Below are 21,714 nucleotides of genomic sequence, written 5' to 3'. Positions count from 1 at the left end.
AAAGAATGACCAAGCCCCATGAGAGTTGGGCCTCCTCCTTTGCTGATGCCATGGTCATTACTGGTTTGCCATGGCTAGATACTTTAGACTATTTTTGCCCCTCTGCTGGGAGTGGAAACACGTGTGCCCCAGCAGTGAGCTGCACTTCAACACAATACTGTGTGCTTGAACTGGAGCTTGAACTGAAGGCCTGGGTGCTGTCCAAGAACTGGTGCTCTTCCACTTGAGCCACAGATCCACTTCTAGCTTTTTATTGCTTAATTGGAGACTTTCCTGACTAGGCTGGCTTCGAATCGCTATCCTCAGGTCTCAGCCTCCTGTATACCTGGCATTAGACATGAGCCACTGGTGATCTCGGTACTGTGCTCCCAGCAGGGCCTACTCTCCCACACCCTGCACCTGCCCACCTTGTGAGCTACGAGAAGGAAGCCACAGCCTGAGGGATCTAATTCCCTTTCTAGGAACAGTCCTTTTATTGATAACTCCTGGCCAGCATCTGTAAACATCGGGTACAAAAATATTCCCTTAAATTCTTTTCCAATGTGGCTCCAGAGGCCGCCTCGAGATTCCTGCTGGGCCTCTGGGGTCTGCACTTCTGCTCAGAGAAGTGCAGGCCTCATCGCTCAGGGCTAAGCGGCTTGCCTGCCCTCCATCTAGAACCTTTTACTAGCCCCAGAGACTTGCTAGGTACCAACTGGAGAAAAGGCTGGATACTTCTGTCAAAGCGAGGGGCTGGGAAGCCAGGTTAGTGCAGAGCAGGGGCAGATGACACTGGTCTCTGGAGCCTTTTGGGGCACTGCAGGCTTCATGTGCCTGGCCCACAGCTCCAGCCAGGATGGCAAGCCCAGGCATGGCTCCAGACCTATAGAAGAGAGGTGTTTGGAGGAGGAAGGGGAAACAGGCCCCCAGGAGCCTCACGTCCTTGGAAGGGAGCCCTAGATGACCGGTTAGGTGGCAGAGCAGGTGTGGTCCAGGCAGGTCACCACCTCCTCTGCCCCAGAGAGCGCCATGGCCACTGAGCCATCTGGGGGCCCAGAGTAGGCTACTGTCCTGCTATCTCCACATCTGTCTGGCTGTGGCCGTTCATAGCTGGAGAGCCAGGCCGCACATGGGACAGGTCCTCGAAGCCAGGGCTGAGGGAGGGCGAAACAGTGTCTGGGCTGGTGTCGCAGGAGCCGGTGCTCTGCTCCGAGGTGGCAATGGTGGTGGTGATGCTGGGGGGGATGGGGTCTTCATCGTCTTCCTCCAGGAGGGATGCCTCTGGGATGTCTGCAGGAGACCCAGGAGATGGGTCATATTCTTGTGTGGAGGTATGGAGGGGGCTTTCCAACAGGAGCCCCTCCCCACAGAAGGTTCCTAGAGTCTGTCTGACCTCACCCTCAAGTTTGCTAGGTGGGTTTGCTGCCACTTTAGCTATGCCTCAGCTCTCTTCATTTTTTATAGAGATAGAGTTGGGGTTTTTGCCTGGGCCTGGCTGGAGACCAAGATCATTTCTCCACTGCACAGCAGAGGAAACTGAGGCCCCAGAAGGTGGAGGGCATCCCTTCAAGGTTAAAGGACAGGGTCCAGTGTCAGGCACAGCTGGGAGCTACTACTGTGATTACAGCACTTGGGAGACTAAGGCAGGGAGACTACCAGTGCAGCTCATGTGGCCTAGCATGTGCCAGAACCTGGGTTTCACACAAAAACTAAAACCAGAGTTGAGCTGGCGTGGTCCTGGGGGTGAGCCTGGTATGGGCCCAGCTTCTCTGTCCCACTCTCCTCCTTCCCCCTGCCCCTGCTGTATATAGCTAGGAACCTCCAACTCTAAATGCCGGCAAGTGGAGCCCATTCCATTAAGGCAGATGGGACTGCCTGAGGTCCACTTGGGGGCACCACCGGGGTATCTGTGGCAGGCAACAGGTAGGTGACTTGCCTCTGCAGTGTCACCTGTCCTCTGGGCACCAGGGCCCCCACGGCCGTGGCTCTGGGCCACAGCCTGGGCCCTCACATGCTCCAAGGGAACATGAACTACTCTCACGCCACATAGCCTCCTCATAGGGCAAGGGTGTGCAGGTGCGGCCCAACACCCTGCCCCTTCTCTGAGGCTTGCCAGCTGCCAGAGCAGGTTTGGTCATCTGTCAGGAGCTGGCTCCAGGCAGAGGGCACTGGGCAACACTTACGGCTGAAGGCCTCCGGGTGCTGCCTGGCTAGTTTCCCTTTCAGCGTCCTGCAGGGAGAGAAGGGACAGGCTAAATATGTCTGCCACAACCCTGGGCCCCAGGTGCAAAAACCTCCCAGGTCCTAGTCCTCACATGTGTCTGGCCATCTCAGGTTTCCCTCCACTGAAGTGGACGTGGTAGGGGACCCCCTCTTCCCCTAAAATGCCTTCTGTACCCCCTCTACCCTCTGTAGTCGGGGAGGAGGCCCCTCATGCTAACAGTTCCTCCCTTGGGTGACTCCCAGCCTCAGGCTGAGGCCCACCAGCAGTGATGGACGGCAGGATTTGCACCCCTGATCCCAACTCCTGGCACAAGTTACCCTGACTCCACATGGTTTGTTTGGGATCCAAGTTTACAGAGCACCGGCTGCTTCCTGTCCCTCCTCAGGTAGAGCAGCTGTTTACAGAGCAGGAGAGGGGTCTGGAGCGCAGACCCTTGCCCTCCACAGCAGCCAGACCCCTCAGGTATGCCCCACTACCTACGGAAGCCACTGGTGGGATGGTGCCTGTGGCCTTGAGGATGGGGATGCCTAGTCAGGTGCTGTGGGTTCACTTCCCCTGAGGTTACTGGGGAGGCTGGTAGCCTGGCGTGGAGTTCCATGACATGCAGGGGCCCAGCCTGCATGCCATTTGTGCTGGGGATGTCAGCTACCCAGCAAGGGCCAGTCCAAGCCAGCCTGGGCCCCTGAGTCTGTTTAAGGTAAGGAAGAAGGGACCCCTCCCTGAGACACCCTTCCCAGTGTGAGTAAGGAGAAGGGCACCCTCCCCGAGACCCCCCAATGTGAATAAGGGAGATGGGTCCCCACTATATCCCCCAGAGGCCCCCTCAATGTGACTAAGGAAGAAGGCCCTACCCCCATTCAGCGAGCAAAATCCCATGGACAAGGGGAGGCACAGGCTGCCCAAGCTGCAGCAGTCTTGACGGGCCTCTGGAGGATGTAGGGAGCCCAGAGATGGGAAGAACCCACAAACCTGGCAGCCCCATTTCTTTTTTTTTTTTTTTGGCCAGTCCTGGGCCTTGGACTCAGGGCCTGAGCACTGTCCCTGGCTTCTTCCCGCTCAAGGCTAGCACTCTGCCACTTGAGCCACAGCGCCACTTCTGGCCGTTTTCTGCATATGTGGTGCTGGGGAATCGAACCTAGGGCCTCATGTATCCGAGGCAGGCACTCTTGCCACTAGACTATATCCCCAACCCCCCATTTCTTGTTTTGTTGTCAGTATGGAGAATTAATCCCTGGCTGACACACCAGAGCAGCATGCAACCCCCTCCGTCCCATGACAGGAGGCCTGTATGGAGGTGAGGCCCAGATGCAGGCCTCTCTTTCCTGCCTGGAGGATGGGCTTCCAGTGCAGGTTTCTGTCCCAAAGTTTGTGTCCTGGATACCCCAGTGTGCAATGAAATCTTGAGCATAAGGAGAGACTGTGCTAGGCAAGGGAGTGAGGGGAGGGGCTGTGGATGGAGACACTGCATGGAGGGGCCACACCATAAGATACATGTAGAATCTGCAGGGGGCGAGGCTGTAGAAGGTAAAACCACTGATAGGGTAGGGCTATGCAGGGGGCAAGGCCACAAGGAGAGGCCCCAGGGCAGGTCCAGGGCAGGTGCAGCACCCACCTGATCCTGCGGAAGATGCTGTCCAGGTCCCGCTTCATTTCCACCAGGGTCCGAGTGTGGTGCAGGAAGCGCTCATTCATCTGCTGCAGGCGGGCGCTGGACAGGTTGTTGAAGTTCAGCAGCATCTCATTGGTCTTCTCAAAGCGGTCCAGCCTGGAGGCAGAGCAAATGTGAGCTCCTGCCCTCCCTCTGGGCCCCTACCAACCCCCTGTCCCCTCCTCAAGCCTAGGCATGTGCCATTCCCTGGACTGCAGATGTGGGCCTGCTGTCCCAGCCACCTAGCAAACTTCTATTCACAATGGAAACCCAGAGTATCCTTCTATGTATGGGTTGGACTTTAGATGCGTCCCAAAACCCATCTATTGAAGGCTTGGTCACCAGCCTTGGTGGAGGCCTGGAGGTCAGGCCTTTGGAGTATTGGGGTCCCGCCCCTTTCACTTGCCATGAGGAGAGCTACAGACTCCCAATGCAGGGATGTACCATGCAGGTGATGGTCCAAGCAAAAACCAAAACCTTGAATCAAAACAAATGGCCCCTAATCCTTTGAGCATGATCAGAGGAGGGAAACCTGAGGGCACACTTCATGGAGCTATTTGGCTCCCACTTAGGCTCCACCAGCGCCCTATTTTTCTGCACCAAGCTCTGACACCCAGAACCTGGAACATGGGGAGTTCCCCGGGGCCAGGGTGTAGCTTTGGGGTAAATAGCCTGCCTATAAAGCCCTGGGTTCTGTCCTCAGCTCCCAAAAGAGAAAAACCAGGCAGTATATGGCTTTGGGATTTCTTCTTTATGTGGTGCTACCACAGGATCTGGGCTCTGCCTGCTGAGTGGCAGCTGCAGCCTGGGATCTGCCGCCCCTCCCCCACAGGCCAGGCTGGAATTACATGAGGCCCCAGCAAGGGCAAGGAGCTCCCTGAGCCTGGGTGCTTCCAGGCTTCCATGGGTCAGCTCCATGGATCTTCAAACACCAGCACTCTGTCCAGTATCTCCCCACCCCAGCCTCAGGATAGGTGTGCTCAGCCCCACCAAGCTATCTGCATGGAGGGCTTGCCAGCCTGCCTCCATGTTCCAGTCCAGGCCACCTGGCTGGGCCAGGAAACTGGGCTCTGGAGGTGTCCTGTTGGTCCATTTACTCATTTCCTTTCTAAGTGTGGCCTAGTGTGGCCTGGTCTGGGAAAGCAGCTTAAGAATGAGACTACTGGGGCTGGGAATATGGCCTAGTGGTAAAGTGCTCGCCTCATATACATGAGGGTTTAATTCTTCAGCACCACATATATAGAAAAAGCCGGAAGTGGCGCTGTGGCTCAAGGGGTAGAGTGCTAGCCTTGAGCAAGAGAAGCCAGGGACAGTGCTCAGGCCCTCAGCTCAAGCCCCAGAACTGGCAAAAAAAAAAAAAAAAAAAAGAATACTGGCAGTCACTGTATCACATCTGTAATCCTAGCTACTCAGGAGGCTAAGATCTAAGGATCATGGTTCAAAGCCAACTCAGGCAGCAAAACCCATGAGACTTTTATCTCCAATTAACCACACACACACACACACACACACACACACACACACACACACACACACACACAAAAACCCGAAGTGGGGCTGTGGCTCAAGTGGTAGAGTACTAGCCTTAAGTTGAAGAGCCAAGGGACAGCACCCAGGCCCAGAGTTCAAGCCCCATGACCAACCAAAAAACAAGACAATACTAGGGGCCAGTGAACCCTTCCTGTGCCTTTAGGTAGCATCTCTGCTCACATGTTCTTCTGTGCCAGGATGATGGCGTTGACGTCTTCCGTGTTCACCATGCTCAGGATGCGGCTACAGAAGAGCCTTGAGGCAGAGTCTGGGGGATCCATTTCCTCTTCCTCCTCCTCCACTGCCTGAAAGGAGGAGGCCAGGGACTGTGGTTAGCCCAACATAGTGTTCTCCCAAACCTGTCCCTGGAGCCTCAATTTGCTGTGGAAGTGCTTGGGCTCAGGTGCAGCTCTACGGTTAGCTTTTAACTAGCAACCCCAAGGCCTTGGCTCCCATCTGAACACCGCAAAGAATGATTGATGAAAATGAGAGGGGTCATACATAATATGCACCCAACACATTAATTCCATCACAGAATCCAGGAGAGACTGGTTCACCTGTAAACCTAGATACTGAAGAGGCAGAGATCTGAGGATTGTGTAGCCTAGGCAGGGAAATTGGTGAGACTTATTTCCAATTAACTAGCAAAAACAAGTGAAGCTTTGACCAAAGAGGCACAGTACCCAAAAAAAAAAAATTAAGATAAAATAAAATGTAGGGGGCTGGGAATATGGCTTAGTGGCAAGAGCACTTGCCTTGTATACATGAAGCCCTGGGTTTGATTTCCCAGCACCACATATATAGAAATGGCCAGAAGTGGCACTGTGGCTTAAGTGGCAGAGTGCTAGCCTTGAGCAAAAAGGAAGCCAGGGACAGTGCTCTCAGGCCCTGAATTCAAGCCCCAGGACTAGCAAAAATAAATAAATAAATTTTAAAAATGCAGATCTAGCTATGGAGTGCAGGCTGTCCTAGAACTTGGTGATTCTCCCGCCTCTGCCTCCCAAGTGCTCGCATCACTGGCATGGCTATTGTGCACATTTTGGGTTGTCTTCACTGGCACCCGGGCACACCTCTTCCTGGAACTCCTGTGGTTAGATCAATGTTGGGGCCAGGGCAAGGCCAGGTCTACTCTCAAGAGCTGGCTTGGCAACAGTGGCCAGAATGTACATCTGGACAACCCAACTCTGCAAACTTGCCTCCTAAGCTAAACTTTTATTATCTAACAAGAGCTAAGAATTCTAGGCATGCTCAGCCAGGCTGTGGGGCTGACACCCAGCTGGCTCTGGGCTTCCCAGTTTCCCTGGCACAACCCGGACTATTCATAGCTGGAGGTGCCTTCCCTGACCGGATAGTTGGGAAGCCACATACCTGACACTGAGAGGATTTAGGAAAACTATTATCCTGATGTGCTTGGCTTGTGATGCATACATTTATTTTATTATTTTCTAGTGCCTGTACTGATGCTTGAACGGAGTGTGGCACTGAGCTGTTTGCCTAAGACTCATGCTTGATCACACTGGTCCATTTCTAGCTTTTTGGTGGTTAAGTAGAGGAAAGAGTCACATGAACTTTGCTGCTTGGGCTGGCTTTTGAATCACTATCCTCGGATCTCACCTTTGTAAGTAGCTAGGATTACAGAAGTGAGCCACTGGAGTTAGCCCTCGCGGAGGCATGCACATGTGTGCACCCCGCCCCCCCCAAAGCACAAGGCCATGAGTTCAAGCCCTGGTACCAATCCAAACAATAAAGAAAATAAACAGTACAGAAAACAGCCAGAGAAGCTGTGAATATGGCTTAGTGGTAGAGTGCTTCCGTTAGCATGCATGAAGCCCTGGGTTTGATTCCTTAGTACCACATAAACAATAAAACCAGAAGGGCTGTGGCTCAAGCGTTAGAGCTGTAGCCTTGAGCACAGAGAGGCTCAGGGACAGAGCCGAGGCCCTGAGTTCAAACCCCAGGACCGACAAAAAACAAACAACAACAACAAAAAAACTAGAGAGGTGGCTCTGTGATAGGTGTGCCTGTCTAGCAAGTCCAAGGCCCAATACCACTTTTTTTTTGGCCAGTCCTGGGCCTTGAACTCAGGGCCTGAGCACTGTCCCTGACTTCTTTTTTGCTCAAGGCTAGCACTCTGCCACTTGAGCCACAGCGCCACTTCTGGCCATTTTCTGTATATGTGGTGCTGAGGAATCGAACCCAGGGCCTCATGTATAGGAGGCAAGCACTCTTGCCACTAGTCCATATCCCCAGCCCCCCAATACCACTTTAAAAGAGGTTCACACTAAAAAAAAAAAAAAAAAAAAAAAAAAAAAAAGAGGTTCACACTAGCCTGGGATACACTGGAACCATCAAAAAAAAAAAAGATTTAAAGGGGTACGGTCTCATAGTTTGGGGGTCTCAGATTCTGATCATGCCTGCCAGACAGCTATGAACTTGCAGATAGGACTTTTCTTCAAAGAAGGGCTCCCAGTCCTGAGGACTCAGGGGTTTATGGCCATGCTCAGGTGCCTCTCCCAGAAAGCCTAGCCCGATTTAGTACTAGTCTGGGCCACGTGCAAAGCAGAAAGGATCCAGAAAGGGCTCTCTAGTCTCATCTCCAAATAGGGGAAGCAGAGGAGGCTGTGTGACCTTGGGGCAGTCACTTCATCTCTCTGAGCTAAGTTTTTCCTACTTAGAAAGCGGAAGATCTCACGGTGCCATGAGAGAAAATGGGAGCATTGGTGTGACGGAGCCTGAGGGAGGAGGACGGCTGGAGCCTGGGAGTTTGAGGCCAGCCCGGGAGGCACAATTAAGGAGATAATGAGAGGTTCTGTTTCTTTCCTACGTGTGCTTCCAAAGCCTGAAGCAAATGCTCGTACTTTGGATTAGAGACTTAAATTTTCAATCGCCTCCCCCACGGCCAGCAGTTTCCACGCAGAAACTTTCAACGGAACTGAACTCGGCCCAGAAACCCACAAGGGAGGGAGGCGGAGGCCCGAAGCTGCACTCAGGCCCCGCCCCTGCCAGGCGGGGAAACCGAGGCACGAGCAGGGCGACGCGCGGCGCCGTGTTAGACACCGAGGCTTCAATGAGGGTCGCCCCAACTCTCACGTTCCGGACCCGCCTTCGGTCCGCGCATCCCGGCGAGCGGGGAAACTGAGGCCCGGGCGAAGCAGGAGGGCCCAGATGTGGGCAGCGGCGCGCCCCACCCCACGGCCACCCGGAGGTCGCGCCCGGCCCGACCCGGCCCGGCCCGGCTCCCCCGCGGCCCCGGGAGCCCCCAGAGCCCGAACCCAAACTCAGCCACGGCGTCGGTGGCGGCAGCACCTGCACATCTGGCAGCTTGGCTCACGCTTCCGGGATGGCGCCCGCGCCGCCCTGACGTCATCACGCACCGTGCGTGCGAGCCGTCGCCCGGACCTTCAACGTTCTCTCTGAGGTCAGTCAGCGTGAGGAGGCGCGGCAGGAAGAGGCGGGTCTTGCGGGCAGCTTCTGTTTGCAAGTGCGTCACCAAAAGTGGCCAATTGAGTAGGCGCTGCCGCGCACGCGTGTTTTCCCAGAGCTGGAGTTCCGAAGCATGCCGGAAGTTGGCGGGTGGGGAAACACCCCTTGTGGTATGCTTGATGAGACCTTGCCTGGGGTTTCCCTACGGCCCTGCACGTTCGAGCTGCCCGTGGCCCACCCGAGCCCCGATGATTTATCGGCCTCACTCTTGGTGATTGGTTCAAGGTCACATTCACCACTCCACCTTGGTCTTTTGTGGCCTTCATTCTTCCATTACTTTTATTTATTTTTGTGCCAGTCTTGGGGCTCTAACTCAGGGCCTGGGCGCTGTCCTTGAGCTTTCTCACTCAAGGCTGGGCCTCTACCACTTGGGTCTCAGCTCCACTTCTTGGCTTTTTAGTGATTTATTGGAGTTGAGTCCAATGGAAGGGCTGGGGATATGGCCTAGTGGCAAGAGTGTTTGCCTCCTATACATGAAGCCCTGGGTTCAATTCCCCAGCACCACATATACAGAAAATGGCCAGAAGTGGCGCTGTGGCTCAAGTGGCAGAGTGCTGGCCTTGAGCAAAAAGAAGCCAGGGACAGTGCTCAGGCCCTAAGTCCAAGCCTCAGGACAGGCAAAAAAAAAAAAAAAAAAAAAAAAAAAGAGTCTAATGGACTTTGCTGCCCAGGCTGGCTTCAAACCTCAGTCCTCATATCTCAGCCTCCTGAATAGCTAGGATTACAGGCGTGAGCCACTGGAGGCCTGGCTGTTGTATTTTATTATTTTTGGTTGTAGGGCTTGAACTCTGGGCCTGGGTGCCATCCCTGAGCTCTTCAGCTTAAGGCTAGTGCTCTACCACTTGAATCACAGTACCCCTTCCAGTTTTCTGGTGGTTTGTTGGAGATAAGAGTCTCGTGGACTTTCTTGCCCAGGGCTAGCTTTGAACTGCAATCCTCAGATCTTAGTCTCCTAAGTAGCTAGGATTACATGTGTGAGGCACTGCTGCCCACCACTGGCACCAAGCTTGTATTTTTTAAATTATATTTTTACTCAACTAATTTTAGTGTCCATCTACCTATGCCTCTTGACAGCAATACTTATTAAGGAGTTGTTAACTTCATTGCAGTTCTGTAAACAGGAGCTGGTTGTTCTCCAATTAAGTACTTTTTCAAGTACTAATATTGCTATGAACTCACAGGCATTTATCAAATGTGTTATCTGATTGCTGTATTCCTTCTTTTCTGTCATTCACAGTGCCTTCTTGATTATAAAGGTGCTAAATCTCTTCCAGCACATGGTTTCCTTGGGCCAGACATCAATGGCTCATGCTTGTAATCCTAACTCAGTGATCCAGCTTAGCCAGTACTGAAAATGGGATCTAGCAGACATGTGAACTGACCTGCAATCCGAAGCAGAGGAGCCTAGGCTGAGAGACCATGCTTTCTAGTGGTCCTTTCTAGTATCCTACTGGGTACAACACATCAAGCCAGAGACCCTTGCCTGTGCCCAATGACCTGGAGATAAAAATGTTTTCTTCCTCTTCCTGTTCCAGGGAAGAGGGGCATGGCCTGTGGGGACTCCTGCCCCGAGCCTGAGTAAGATTGAGGTCATCCTGGGCTGGGTGAGGTCTGCTTGGGCAGGGAGCCTTCCTCCTCCTATGAGCACGAGCAAGAGGTTCAGTCAAGGCTTATCTGCCTGTGGCTATGCCACATCAGGGTTTATCTGCCTGTGGTTGTGCCACCTCCAGCTCCTGGGCTGGAAAGGCTCTGGTGGGGGAAGGGCCCTGGTACATTCTGCTTTCTCTCTCCCAGACCAGACCTTGACCCAGGCAACTCACCCTGGTGGGCCTCATTTTCTTTATACAGTAAGAAGTAATTCCTTGGCATGCACTTGTGGTCCTAGTTTATTCAAGAGGCTAGTGCAGGAGTTCAAGGCCAATCTGGCAAACAGTGAGATTCTGTCTCACTGAGACAGAAGAGAAAGGCTGGGCACTGGTGGCTACTTAGGAGGCTAAGAGCTGAGGTTGCAGTTCAAAGCCAGCCTGGGCAGAAAGTCCAGGAGACTCATCTCCAATTAACCACCAGAAAAGCAGAAGTGGACCTTGTGGCTCAAGTGGTAGAAGAGGGCTACCTACCCTTGAGCAAAAGAGCTCAGGAACAGCGTCTAGGCCCCAAGTTCAAACCTCACGAGCAAAAACAAACCAAAAAAAAAAAATCTAAACATAGCCAAAGGAGAGAGCATGTATGTGACCATCAATCTAGTAATCAAAGTCCATTTGGGGCAGAGACCAGGATCCGGGAAAGTTGGGTTCACCAAGAGGATAATTACAACTGTGAAAGCAGAGTGAGTGTGTGTGTGTGTGTGTGTGTCTGGGGGTGAGATCTCTCAGGTTCCCAGCAAGCACAGGTTTATCAAATGCTGACCACAATTACAAGAAAACAAGCCCAGGAGAGTTCCAGGAGGGCTTCACATAGGAGGCAGTGGGTGTTGTGACCTAACAAACTAAGTTACCTCAAAAAGCCAGTGTGTGACTCATTCAGTTATTCCTGCCCAAAGGAAAGGCAAAAATCAGTCTCCTAAGCAGGCACTAGTGGCTCTGCCTGTATTCCCAGTTTACTCAGGAAGTTGAGATCTGAGTATTGAGGTTCGAAACCAGCCCAAGCCCACTGTGATCATTACATATTAGCCGGAAGTGGGTCTGTGGTTCAAGGTATAAAACGCCAGCCTGGAGTGGTCAGGAACAGCGCCAGGCCTTTAGTTCAAGTACCACCACGGGCACACACCAAACCACATCCATGAACCCCCAGGCACCCCATCACCGCTGAGCAGCTTGGAGGCGGGAGGCGCGTGTCCGGAAGCACTGAACCCTGGGCGCCTCCTGCGTGCACTGGCACAGTGGGGGTGTCCCGTGCGCCCAGCACCTCGGGGTTCGGGAACCCGGATCTCGGGGGCATCGGGCGCGCGTCTGGAGTCAGGCGAGAGCGGGTAGGATTTCTCCAGCAGCCTAGATTCGAGCGTGCCGACGTGGAGGAGCTGTCCCTTGCTCGGGTGAGATCCACTCTCCCCGCCCCCGGCCCAAATCTCCCGGAGATGCCTGCGCCTTTAAGAACGCCTCGCCAGACCAAGCAGGAAGGGGGTTGCGCCCGCGCTTGGGATGGACGTGCAAGGCAGCCAATAAGCGCAACTGTCGCCGCGGCGCAGGCCAATGGCACGGAGGGGCGGGGCCCGAGGCCGGAGCCCGGTTCCCGAGGCGCGGCGGCCGCTGCTGGGGGCGGGGAGGGGGCGCAGGACCCCAGGCGGGGGTCCGGGACCGCAGGCACGTGTCCCAGCGCCGGAGGAGGCTCGGCGGGGGGCGCCGCCGTGGCCGGGGCAACGCGCGGCGTGGGCAGGGCGGGGGCCTCGCGGCACCGGGCGGGAGTCGCGGGGCGGTGGGGGGCCGGTGGGGCCCTCGAGGGCCCAGCGACGGGGCCTGTGGACCCGGGGTTGCCCGCGGGGTGCGGCGGCGGGGCGCGGGCCGGCGGTGTGGGCCGCGCGGGCCGGCGGGGTCCTGGGGGGGTTCGGGGCGCAGCGCCGGGGGGCGTCTGCGGGGCGGAGTGCGCGGCGGCGCCGGGGACGCGCGCAGCCCAGGGCGGGGAGTGGGCGGACGGGGGCGCGCACCGCGCGGAGCATTGTGGGAGGGGGCGCGGGGTGGGGGTCGGGGTCGGACCCGGAAGCCACCGGGCAGGTGCTGGCCGGGCTGGGTGCGCAGAACTCCGGCCGGTGGCGGCGAACCTGGCCCGGGGAGGGCCTTGGTGTGTGGTCGGAGCTCCACGCAGTCCCGGGCCGCGCTCGGACGGCAAGCAGGGGTCAGGGCCGCTGTAGAAAACGTTGTAGGGGCCCAAGGATGAGGGCCTGGCAGGAGACGTGGGGAGGACGTGGGGGAGATGTGGGGAGGATCTGGAGGAGAGGTGGGGTCCTCGGGCACAGGGGTTCCTTCGGGAAGGTGGAGCTGGGAGGGAATCTTGGGGAGAAGTGGAGGTCCTGGTGAGGTGTGGTCGCGGGAAGTGGTGGATTTAGGGGGAGAGGTGGGGACGTAGGGATTGGGGACTCTGGGAGAGGGGAGGTGCAGTCCAGGGAAAGGTGGAAACCTGGGGGAAAGAGAAGGATTTGGCGGAGAATGGTGGGCCCTGGGAGAGTGGTCAGCAGGCGCTCCTGGGAGTCTTGGGGAGAAGACCCTGTAGAAAAAGGAAATGGAAGCTGGAGGTGGTGGAGAGCCCCTGGCAGGGCTTTGCAATGTCTTGGTGACTGCACCTGTCCTTACCCCTCTTGGAGTCTGTAGCTCTTGGTGGTGGCTCCTTGTGTGACCTTGTACAAGTAGCTTTGCCCCTCTGGCCTAGGTTTCCTTTCTCCAGAATGTGGCTGTTTTCCTCATTCCTGAGAGCTGAGGATTGAGGTTCGAAGCCCCAGCAGGAGTCTTAAGACTCTTCGATTATCCAGCAAAAAGCAGGAAGTAGAGCTTGGTTCTAGAGGTAGAGTGCCAGCCTTGAATGAAAAAGCTAAGGGAGAGCTTGAAACCCTGATTTCAAGCCCCTGTAGGGGGCGTACACACACACACATGCACACACACGCACGCATACACCAAGATGAAATGCTAGCTTAATGCTGATGTATCAGGTGCTCAGGACTTAATAACTCTCAAGAGTGCTGTGAGGTGGCTGTGGAGATAGGAAACTGAGTCATGCAGCAAGCTGTACCAAAGCTTGGAGTGACTGCAGTAGAGAATTTTTGGTGGCCTTCTTACCCCCATCTGCCTCTGTTCCCAGGGCCAGTTCCGGTCCCCAGCATGGCATCCTGGGCCAAGCCCTCTGAGCCTGCTGCCCTGCCAGCTGCTGGGGGCCCTCCACTGGAGGACTTCGAGGTGCTGGATGGTGTGGAAGATGTGGAAGGGGAGGAGGAGGAAGAAGAGGAGGGGGACTTGAGTGAGCTGCCACCTCTGGAGGACATGGGACAGCCTGTGGTGGTGGAAGAGAAGGAGCAGCCTGGAGCACTGGCCCGTGAGTTCCTGGCAGCTATGGAGCCTGAGCCAGGGCCTGCCCCGGCCCCGGAAGAGTGGCTGGACATCCTGGGTGAGTGGTAGTGGGGACAGGGGGGACCCAGGCACAGGCCTCCTCCTCCCCTAGCCTCAGTCTTCCATCTGTGAGAGTTTCAAGTCAAGTGACTGCTTCACACAGTGTGGCTCGCATTCTGTTCTCTCTGTGTGTGTGTGTCTGTGTCACTCATTCTGCTGTCTCCCAAAACTGTTTTGTGAACTGTTTGAAGCAGCCCAGGGAAGCTTAGTCACCTGCTCAGAGCCACACAGCCACAGCTTGTTTGTTTGTCACATTGTTGTTTCATTTTGAGACTCCAGGCTGCCCTGGAACTTGTGATGGCTGCTTCAGCCCAGGCCTCCCCTGTGCTGGGGTTTCAGCCAGGGGGAAGTGACCCCATGGGTGGGATGGGTTGCTTTGGAGTATTTGCAGTGTGATACCAAAGCGGCTGGCTCAGTGCCAAGTGCTTGTCTGGCTTTTCGAGATCTGTGTTACAGCCCCAAAATGCAAACCAAGAGACATCCCCTAGGTATGAGAGCCTTACTAATGGCTACTTAATAGCATCAAAAAGCTATAAAGGTCTTTTGTTTTTGTTTCTTTGCAGTTAGTGGGTTTGAACTTTGGTCCTCAGGCTTGTTAGGTTGGCATTCTGCTGTGAGCCATGCCCCCTCCCCAGTTCTATACAAAGCATTGTGTGTCTCTTTGAGGCTTGAACTCAGGGCCTGGGTACCTTCCCTTAGCTTTTTTGCTCAAGGTTTGAGCTGTACCACTTTGAGCCACAGCTTTACTTCGGGTTTTTGAGTGGTTAATTGGAGATAAGAGTCTTAGGGCCTGTGTCAGTGGCTCATGCCTGTAATCCTAGCTACTCAGGAGACTGAGATCTGAGGATCTTGGTTCAAAGCCAGCCCAGGCAGGAAGTCCTTGATAGTCTTATTTCTAGTTAACTACCAGAAAACCAGAAGTTGCTCTTTGGCTCAAAGAGCACTAGCCTGAGCTGAAGAGCTCTGGGACCACTCCCAGGCTCAACGTTCCCCATGACTGACAAAAACAAGTCTCATGGGGACTTTTCTGTCTGGTCTGGCTTCAAACTGGGATCCTCATATCTCAGCCTCCTGAGTAGCTAGGGTTACAGGCATGAGCCACTCGCTCTTGGTACACTTCCAATTTTTAACTAGTTAATTGGAGAGAAGAGTCTTCGGACTTCCCTTCCCCAGCTGGCTTTGAGCAGTGAACCTCAGGTCTCATCACTTCTGGTGAAGGCAGTGGCTGTGGTAGCTGAGGTAGGCATGGTGGGCGCAGTGGGCTGGGCAGACTGCTTTTGTTTGCCAAAGTGTTGCTCTGTGTGGTGTTTTGTTGTCTGGCAGGGGTTGGACAGACCCAGGGTTGCTGTTAGCAGCACCCTTGTTTCTGTGTATACCTGGGTAAACTGAGGCCCAGATGCTCTTGGGCTGGGATTTGGGCATCTAGGGGTGAAGCCAGGCTCCCAGCCAGCTACCACTGGATGGTGAACATTGGTTTCTGAAGCTGGCAGGGGTCCCCTCATTTTCTGGGGGCTCTCCCAGGTCCCCCATTTATTTGAAGGGATTCTCATGGGCTGACCTCTGGGCCTGTCCTATTGGGACTGGGGTAAAGCTCCATGGAAGGCACCTAGAAAGCCCTGGGTTCTGTCCTAGCCCTCAGCAAACATGTCTGTCTATGGGGTTGCCCTCAGTGGCAGGGTTGCATCTTGGCAGCCTTGCAGCCTTTGTGGGGGCTTTGGTCATGTCTGTGGGTCTGTGGCATTGTAGGCGGCCTGGTGATGCCGGTGTCTGTCCTGGCAGGGAATGGGCTGCTGAGGAAGAAGACGCTGGTGCCAGGCCCGCCTGGGGCCAGCCGCCCAGCCAAGGGCCAGGTGGTGACAGTGCGGCTGCAGATGTCGCTGGAAAATGGGGCGCGCGTGCAGGAGGAACCAGAGCTGGTGTTCACGCTGGGGGACTGCGATGTCATCCAGGTGGGGCCGGGTGGGGCAGGGGGAGTGGGGTCCCCTGGGCCTGGGCACCCCTGACCCCTGACCCCGCTGCCCGCCCCCCAGGCGCTGGACCTCAGCGTCCCGCTCATGGACGTGGGCGAGACGGCCATGGTCACCGCTGACTCCAAGTACTGCTACGGCCCTCAGGGCAGGTGAGAGCCGCCATGGCCACCGTGTCCTCACTGCCCACTCAGCAGCGGCGGAGACTGAGGCCGGGCTGCCCAGGCCACAGGGCTCCAGGGGCCCTGGGGGGTGGCGAAGCACGGCCGGTGCCCACCCCGCCCCCCCAGGGTGCCCGGTCTGAGTGTGGCCCCCCACCTCTTAGCAGGAGCCCCTACATCCCCCCGTATGCGGCCCTGTGCCTGGAGGTCACCCTGAAGATGGCAGTGGATGGCCCTGACCTAGAGATGCTGACAGGCCAGGAGCGTGTGGCCCTGGCCAACCGGAAGCGGGAATGTGGCAACGCCCACTACCAACGGGCGGACTTTGTGTTGGCCGCCAACTCCTATGACCTGGCCATCAAGGCCATCACCTCCAGCGCCAAAGGTGACCACCACCCTCCCCCACCCCAGCTGCCCCAGGAGCTAGAGCCCAGCCCACCCAGGGCCTCGGCCTTGTGGAACATTCCAGACTGGCCAGGGCCAGGGTGATGTTAGTGGTGGCCTGCACACCCCAGCCCCATGCAGCCTCCTGGGGTGGCTGTGCCATGAGCCTGTTGCCCGCAGTGGACGTGAGCTTCGAGGAGGAGGAGCAGCTGCTGCAGCTGAAGGTGAAGTGTCTGAACAATCTGGCAGCCTCGCAGCTGAAGCTGGACCACTACCGTGCCGCACTGCGCTCCTGCAGCCTCGTGCTGCAGCACCAACCTGACAACGTCAAGGCACTCTTCCGCAAGGGCAAGGTGCGGTGGCCTGTGAGCTAGGCCCCGGCTCCAGGGTCCTTCCCACACCCAGGCCCCTCATGCAGCCCCAGGTCCCACCCCGGCCCCCAGGCCTTCCCACGCTGTCCAAGTTGGGTCCTAGCTTGTGTGGGGGCCTTCCTGGCTTGGCCTCCCTTGGCTTCTGCTGTACTTCTGTCTGTGTTGGGACAGATGGACCCCCAGGCCTCCAGCACAGATTCTAGTGCTCACCACTGGGACCTCTGCAGGGCTCTCAGGTCGAGCAATAAGTCAGGAACACTGAGGCACCTGTCTAGGGCTGAGTTGAGCCCCTCCAGCCAGCTTCAGTTAAGTCCCTGCTGGCTGTAGGGTTCTGTGGAAGCTGCAGTGAAGGTTCCCTATCTTTGGCCCAGCCAGCTTTGGGGCCTCCGTGCCTACCCCAGCCGTGGTGCTGGAAGCCCACCCCAGAGGTTGAAGCGGAAAGTGGGAAATGATGACGCCAAGAACTGGCAGGGAAGAAGTAAGGTTAAGGCACGGAGGACTCCAGGAGCTCCTCCTCACCCCTCCGGCCGGCCCCAAGGCACCCCTCCTTGCTCCTTGGGCACTGATACCTCCCACCACACACCCGCTCCCCCTCGGAAACCAGACCTCTCCCCAGCTGCCCTGGGCCCCTGTGGTACATCTCTGGCTATGGGTCTGGAGAACGGGCACAGCCCATGTCCTCGAACACAGGTGCTGGCGCAGCAGGGCGAGTACAGTGAGGCCATCCCCATCCTAAGGGCAGCTTTGAAGCTGGAGCCCTCCAACAAGGTGAGTGCACCCAAGATCCACTAATCCATCCTGTTCCTAAGGTGCCCCACCCCTTCTCCCGTTAGCCTTAGACTTCCCCTGTTCCCCTGCTCTAGGCTACCCAGCCCCGTTGATGGCCCTGGGCTCTACACCTTGTACTGGGCACTGGGGGGGGGGGGGAGGGGAAGGGGTAGGGAGCGGCAGTCCCCACTTTCCCACTGTCCAGAGAGGCAGCCGGCCCCAGGCACCAGAGGCTGTCATCCCGGGCAGATATCAGGCAGGCTGATGCCCTCAGCCCGGCCCTGCCACCCACACAGACGATCCACGCGGAGCTGTCAAAGCTGGTGAAGAAGCATGCCGCGCAGCGCAGCACCGAGACTGCTCTGTACCGCAAGATGCTGGGTAACCCCAGCCGGCTGCCCGCCAAGTGCCCTGGCAAAGGGGCCTGGGTGAGTGTCTCTGTCCTGGGTGCCATAGGGACCTGGGGACAGTAGTCCTGCCCAACCGACTACCCAGATGGGGTTTTAGTGCAGGGTACAGAGGCTGTCCCAGGGAAGGGAAGGCATGGACATCATTTTGTGTTTTTTTTTTTTGTTTTTTTTTTTCCAGTCCTGGGGTAAAACTCTCTGTGCTTAGCCACTGTCCCTGAGCCTTTTTGTGTTCATTTAAGGGTAGTGCTTTACTCCTTCAGCCACAGGGCCACTGTGGCTTTTTCTGAGTAGTTTATTTTAGATAAGAGTCTCACAGACTTTCCTGTCTGCACTGGCTTCGAACCACAATCCTTAGATCTTAGCCTCCTGGGGGGGTTGGGGTTTGATGCATGTGTAGTTTCTCAAGGAGTGGCTGGGGGGACCGGGTGCCCACGGTGGCAGGTGCAGAGGCTCTTGGAGACCAGACTGACCATCCTCCCGTACCCACAGTCTATCCCATGGAAGTGGCTGTTTGGGGCAACTGCTGTGGCTCTGGGGGGCGTGGCACTCTCTGTGGTCATCGCTGCCCGGAACTGACCGCCTAGGTGGCTACCATCCCTCGCACACCGTGGCCCCCACCCCTGTGGCTCCCTGACTCCCCAGGCTCCATGCCCAAGCCCTCCCTTGGCTCGCCCCCCTCTCTGGGCTGGGCAGTAAGGACTGGGCCCTGCTGCCCACCAGCAGGAGAGACTGAGCCCAGAGGGAGGGGCCTTGTCCCCAGCCCCAGTTCTCCCGACCCTGCCCTGGGCTAGGTTTCCCCTGGCCAGGCCTCCCTTGGCCCTCAGTTTCTCCTCAGCAGGCCAGGGGCAGCCCCACCCTGCCTGCTCCTCGTGCTGCCTGCTGCCCTGTCCAGGCTCCCACCGTGAAATAAAGCCTCCCCCGCACTCAATGTCCGGCTCTTTCCCTGGGGCTGGCCAGACCAGAGAGGCCTGTGCTGCTCCCTGGTCGCATAGCACCACTGGCAGAGCCAGGCTACAGTCTGTTCCACTCACCTCAAGGGTCTCCTTCAGCCGCATTGGGCCCCCTGCTTGTGTTTTGTGGAACCACCCTGTGTTGTGAGTGTGCAAGGTCCTGGGTTCAGAGGAGAGGTGGGAGCTCAAGTGTGGCTCAGTACACTGCTCACCAAGCTCCATTCTCTGGTACCATCCTCAGCACTGCTAAGAAAAGATGGGGGGCTGGGAATATGGCCTAGTGGCAAGAGTGCTTGCCTCCTACACATGAGGCTCTTGGTTCGATTCCCCAGCACCACATATATGGAAAACGGCCAGAAGGGGCACTGTGGCTCAGGTGGCAGAGTGCTAGCCTTGAGCGGGAAGAAGCCAGGGATGGTGCTCTGGCCCTGAGTCCAAGGCCCAGGACTGGCCAAAAAGAAAAAAAGAAAAGATGGGGCCAGGGAGGAAGGAACAGCTAGAGGCCCAGGCTGTGGCTAAGGCCAGCTGGGCCTCTTCCCAGGGGTGCTGTGCACCTGGACTTCTGATCTCAGAAACTATAGCCCCCAGGGCTGGGCCACAGCCAGTGCTAAGGCGCTGGGATAGGAGGTATGTTAGAGTTGGTGTCTACAGGCCTCTGGGCCTGAAGGGTGCATGTTAGACTCTCCTGGCAATCCCAGACATCTCAGTGCCACCATGGTCACAGCCTTGATGCCCTTCTCACTCCTGCCTTCTGGAATAAGGGGCTCCCTACAGACAGCCTGCACTGGCTCCCTGCACTCAAGGGAGCACAGGGTCCTGGGGGCCATGGGTGGGACCTGTGCCTGCTTGTTTCTAGGCCTGTTTCCCCATGTGGGAGATGGGAGGAGACCATGGCCAAGGGCAGTCACTGGTGCCAGGCGCAGGGCCTGGATCATCTTATGTTCTCAATGTGGGGTGACATATTTGAAGGGACTCTCCCTGTGTGGTGCAGGCTGGCCTTGAACTCCTGTCTCGCAGGACTTTGCTTGCTCATGCTGGTTCAAACTGCCCTCTTCAGATATCTCCTGAGAGCTAAAATTACGGTCTCAACCCCAGTGCCTGCCCCCTGCCCTGCAATATATTTTAAATGATCTCAACAGTAAACACTGGGAATCTGGAGAGAACTATGGACAAGTTCATCAGGATGGCATCCCACAAGGATTGGAGGCTGGCGTCAGAGAGCTGAGTTCAAATCTGAGCCTGGGGGGGAGAAGTGGCACTGTGGCTCAAGTGGTAGAGTGCTAGCCTTGAGCAAAAGCAAGCTAGAGACAGTGCTCAGGTCCTTAGTTCAAGCCCCAGGACTGACCCAAAAAAAAAAAAAATCCAAATATAAACCTGTCTCCAGCCTCTGCACAGTGACCAAGCCTGGCCAGGCCAGCGATGGACCATGGGTGCTGAGGGGGAGGGGCAGAGGGCCAGCAGGAGTCAATCTGCAGTGGAGATAACAGGTTCTTGAACTTCCCCTTCTTGGCTGGCCTCAAACTTGATCCTAAAAAGTCCCAAACACACACATCCCCACAATATCAAAACAGGAAGTTTCCTCAAGGTGGACTGCTGGGCCAGAAGACCCCTGGGCTGGGTGAGTGCCCAGGGTTGCCCCAAATGGGAAGAGGACAGAGTAGGGCAAAGGTTCAATGGAGGATCATGTAAAATATGCGAATCCCTTGTAGGGTCTTGAGCCAAGAGGAGAGCCATCCATCCACACAAAACAGGCAGAGCATAGGCTCTGTTCACAAAACCCCAAAGTAGATAGCACAGTGGGTGACTCCATGTCTGGATGGAATATTAACTAGTCCCACTGGTCCAGGCCTGGCTATGAGGTGAATAAACCTTGAAGGAAGCCAGGCTTCCCATGGGGACTGAAGGGCAGGTCAGGGCTATGGGAGGGGGTCCGTTGACGTATGCAGGAAATAGGGAGGAGAGGGAGGTTGCACAACCTTGTGGCCGCACTAAATGTCACTCGATTTTGTAAATAAAATTGTAGCCATCCTTTTTGGTAATTTTTGAAAGTGGAACTGGGCTCCAGCGTCGCTCAGGGCTTCTGAGCGTGTGAGATTTTGTGACCTTAAATCTGTCCTCAGCACTAGAAGAGCTTACGGGCTTATCGTTCGTTCCCTGGCCCTGGGAGCCGAATGCCACCAGCCCACCTTAAGAGAGCTCGCTTCAGCCCCACCCGCGCCTCGTTTGCATAGCCACTCCCACCCACACGATAGCATCATCCCGCGTGTCCCGCCTCCCACGTGTTTTGTGCGGGCTCCGCCTCCTTACGCATTACATGCGACTCTCAACGAACGCCAAAAACGGAAGCTCATAGGGTTGTCACTGTGTTACGTCAGCACCCACTGGGGTGGGTCCTCTGCTCGCCCGGTCCATACTGTTCATGAATAGTACATGTAAGGGCGGGATTTGGAGGGCTGCGCGCGTGAGGGCGGAGCTTGTGCGTGCAAGAGGCCACTTACAGTGTCTGGGGAGGCAGGGCTGCCACGCACGGCGAATATACATAAAGAGGCGGTCACCGCATTTTTTGCGTTACGCGCGGGGGCGTGTCCGTACGTCGTAATTGAATGAAGTACTACGTCGGCCATCTGCGCGGCTGCGGCCTTTGGGTCCGAGCGTGCTGGGGGGCGTGGCAAGCTGCGTTTATGAATAATGCAGCACGCCGGAGGGGCGGGGCCGACGCGGCGCCGCTGGAGCCGGGAAGTGGGGGGCG

The 21,714-nt window shown here is 56.4% G+C and overlaps 2 protein-coding genes across 5 annotated transcripts; one reads left to right on the top strand and one right to left on the bottom strand.

The window, feature by feature from the left end:
- Positions 1-449: 449 nt before the first annotated feature.
- Kxd1 (KxDL motif containing 1) lies at positions 450-8,804 on the bottom strand. 2 transcript variants are annotated; one of them, XM_048342589.1, is made up of 5 exons: positions 8,688-8,804; positions 5,562-5,686; positions 3,816-3,968; positions 2,163-2,209; positions 450-1,269 (listed from the first exon to the last, which is right to left on the bottom strand). In XM_048342589.1, exons 2-5 carry the CDS (start codon positions 5,660-5,662, stop codon positions 1,043-1,045), a joined length of 528 nt encoding a protein of 175 aa, XP_048198546.1. In that variant the 5' UTR covers positions 5,663-5,686; positions 8,688-8,804; the 3' UTR covers positions 450-1,042. The 2 variants fall into 2 exon arrangements, with proteins under 2 accessions (XP_048198546.1, XP_048198548.1); XM_048342591.1 differs by having other exon boundaries at positions 8,654-8,720.
- A 3,272-nt stretch (positions 8,805-12,076) lies between these two features.
- On the top strand, positions 12,077-18,941 carry Fkbp8 (FKBP prolyl isomerase 8). Of its 3 annotated transcripts, none has more exons than XM_048342587.1 (9): positions 12,077-12,163; positions 13,650-13,952; positions 15,734-15,903; positions 15,985-16,073; positions 16,247-16,467; positions 16,647-16,819; positions 17,528-17,605; positions 17,902-18,033; positions 18,505-18,941. In XM_048342587.1, exons 2-9 carry the CDS (start codon positions 13,670-13,672, stop codon positions 18,589-18,591), a joined length of 1,233 nt encoding a protein of 410 aa, XP_048198544.1. In that variant the 5' UTR covers positions 12,077-12,163; positions 13,650-13,669; the 3' UTR covers positions 18,592-18,941. The 3 variants fall into 3 exon arrangements, with proteins under 3 accessions (XP_048198544.1, XP_048198545.1, XP_048198543.1); XM_048342588.1 differs by lacking the exon at positions 12,077-12,163 and adding an exon at positions 12,588-12,692; XM_048342586.1 differs by lacking the exon at positions 12,077-12,163 and having other exon boundaries at positions 16,250-16,467.
- The last annotated feature ends 2,773 nt before the right edge of the window (positions 18,942-21,714 follow it).

This window comes from Perognathus longimembris, chromosome 3 (genome assembly GCF_023159225.1).
Source record: "Perognathus longimembris pacificus isolate PPM17 chromosome 3, ASM2315922v1, whole genome shotgun sequence".
In the NCBI taxonomy this organism is placed as follows: domain Eukaryota; kingdom Metazoa; phylum Chordata; class Mammalia; order Rodentia; family Heteromyidae; genus Perognathus; species Perognathus longimembris.
This window is presented reverse-complemented; position numbering and strand designations above follow the sequence as displayed.

Coding starts and splice junctions, on each gene's coding strand:
- Kxd1 (XM_048342589.1), bottom strand. CDS start 5,662: ATGGATCCCCCAGACTCTGCCTCAAGGCTCTTCTGTAGCCGCATCCTG. Junction 2,210..3,815: donor AGCATCTTCCGCAGGATCAG/GTGGGTGCTGCA, acceptor CTCTCCCTGCAG/GACGCTGAAAGGGAAACTAG. Junction 1,270..2,162: donor GCACCCGGAGGCCTTCAGCC/GTAAGTGTTGCC, acceptor GGTCTCCTGCAG/ACATCCCAGAGGCATCCCTC.
- Fkbp8 (XM_048342587.1), top strand. CDS start 13,670: ATGGCATCCTGGGCCAAGCCCTCTGAGCCTGCTGCCCTGCCAGCTGCT. Junction 16,074..16,246: donor TGCTACGGCCCTCAGGGCAG/GTGAGAGCCGCC, acceptor CCCACCTCTTAG/CAGGAGCCCCTACATCCCCC. Junction 17,606..17,901: donor AGCTGGAGCCCTCCAACAAG/GTGAGTGCACCC, acceptor CCACCCACACAG/ACGATCCACGCGGAGCTGTC.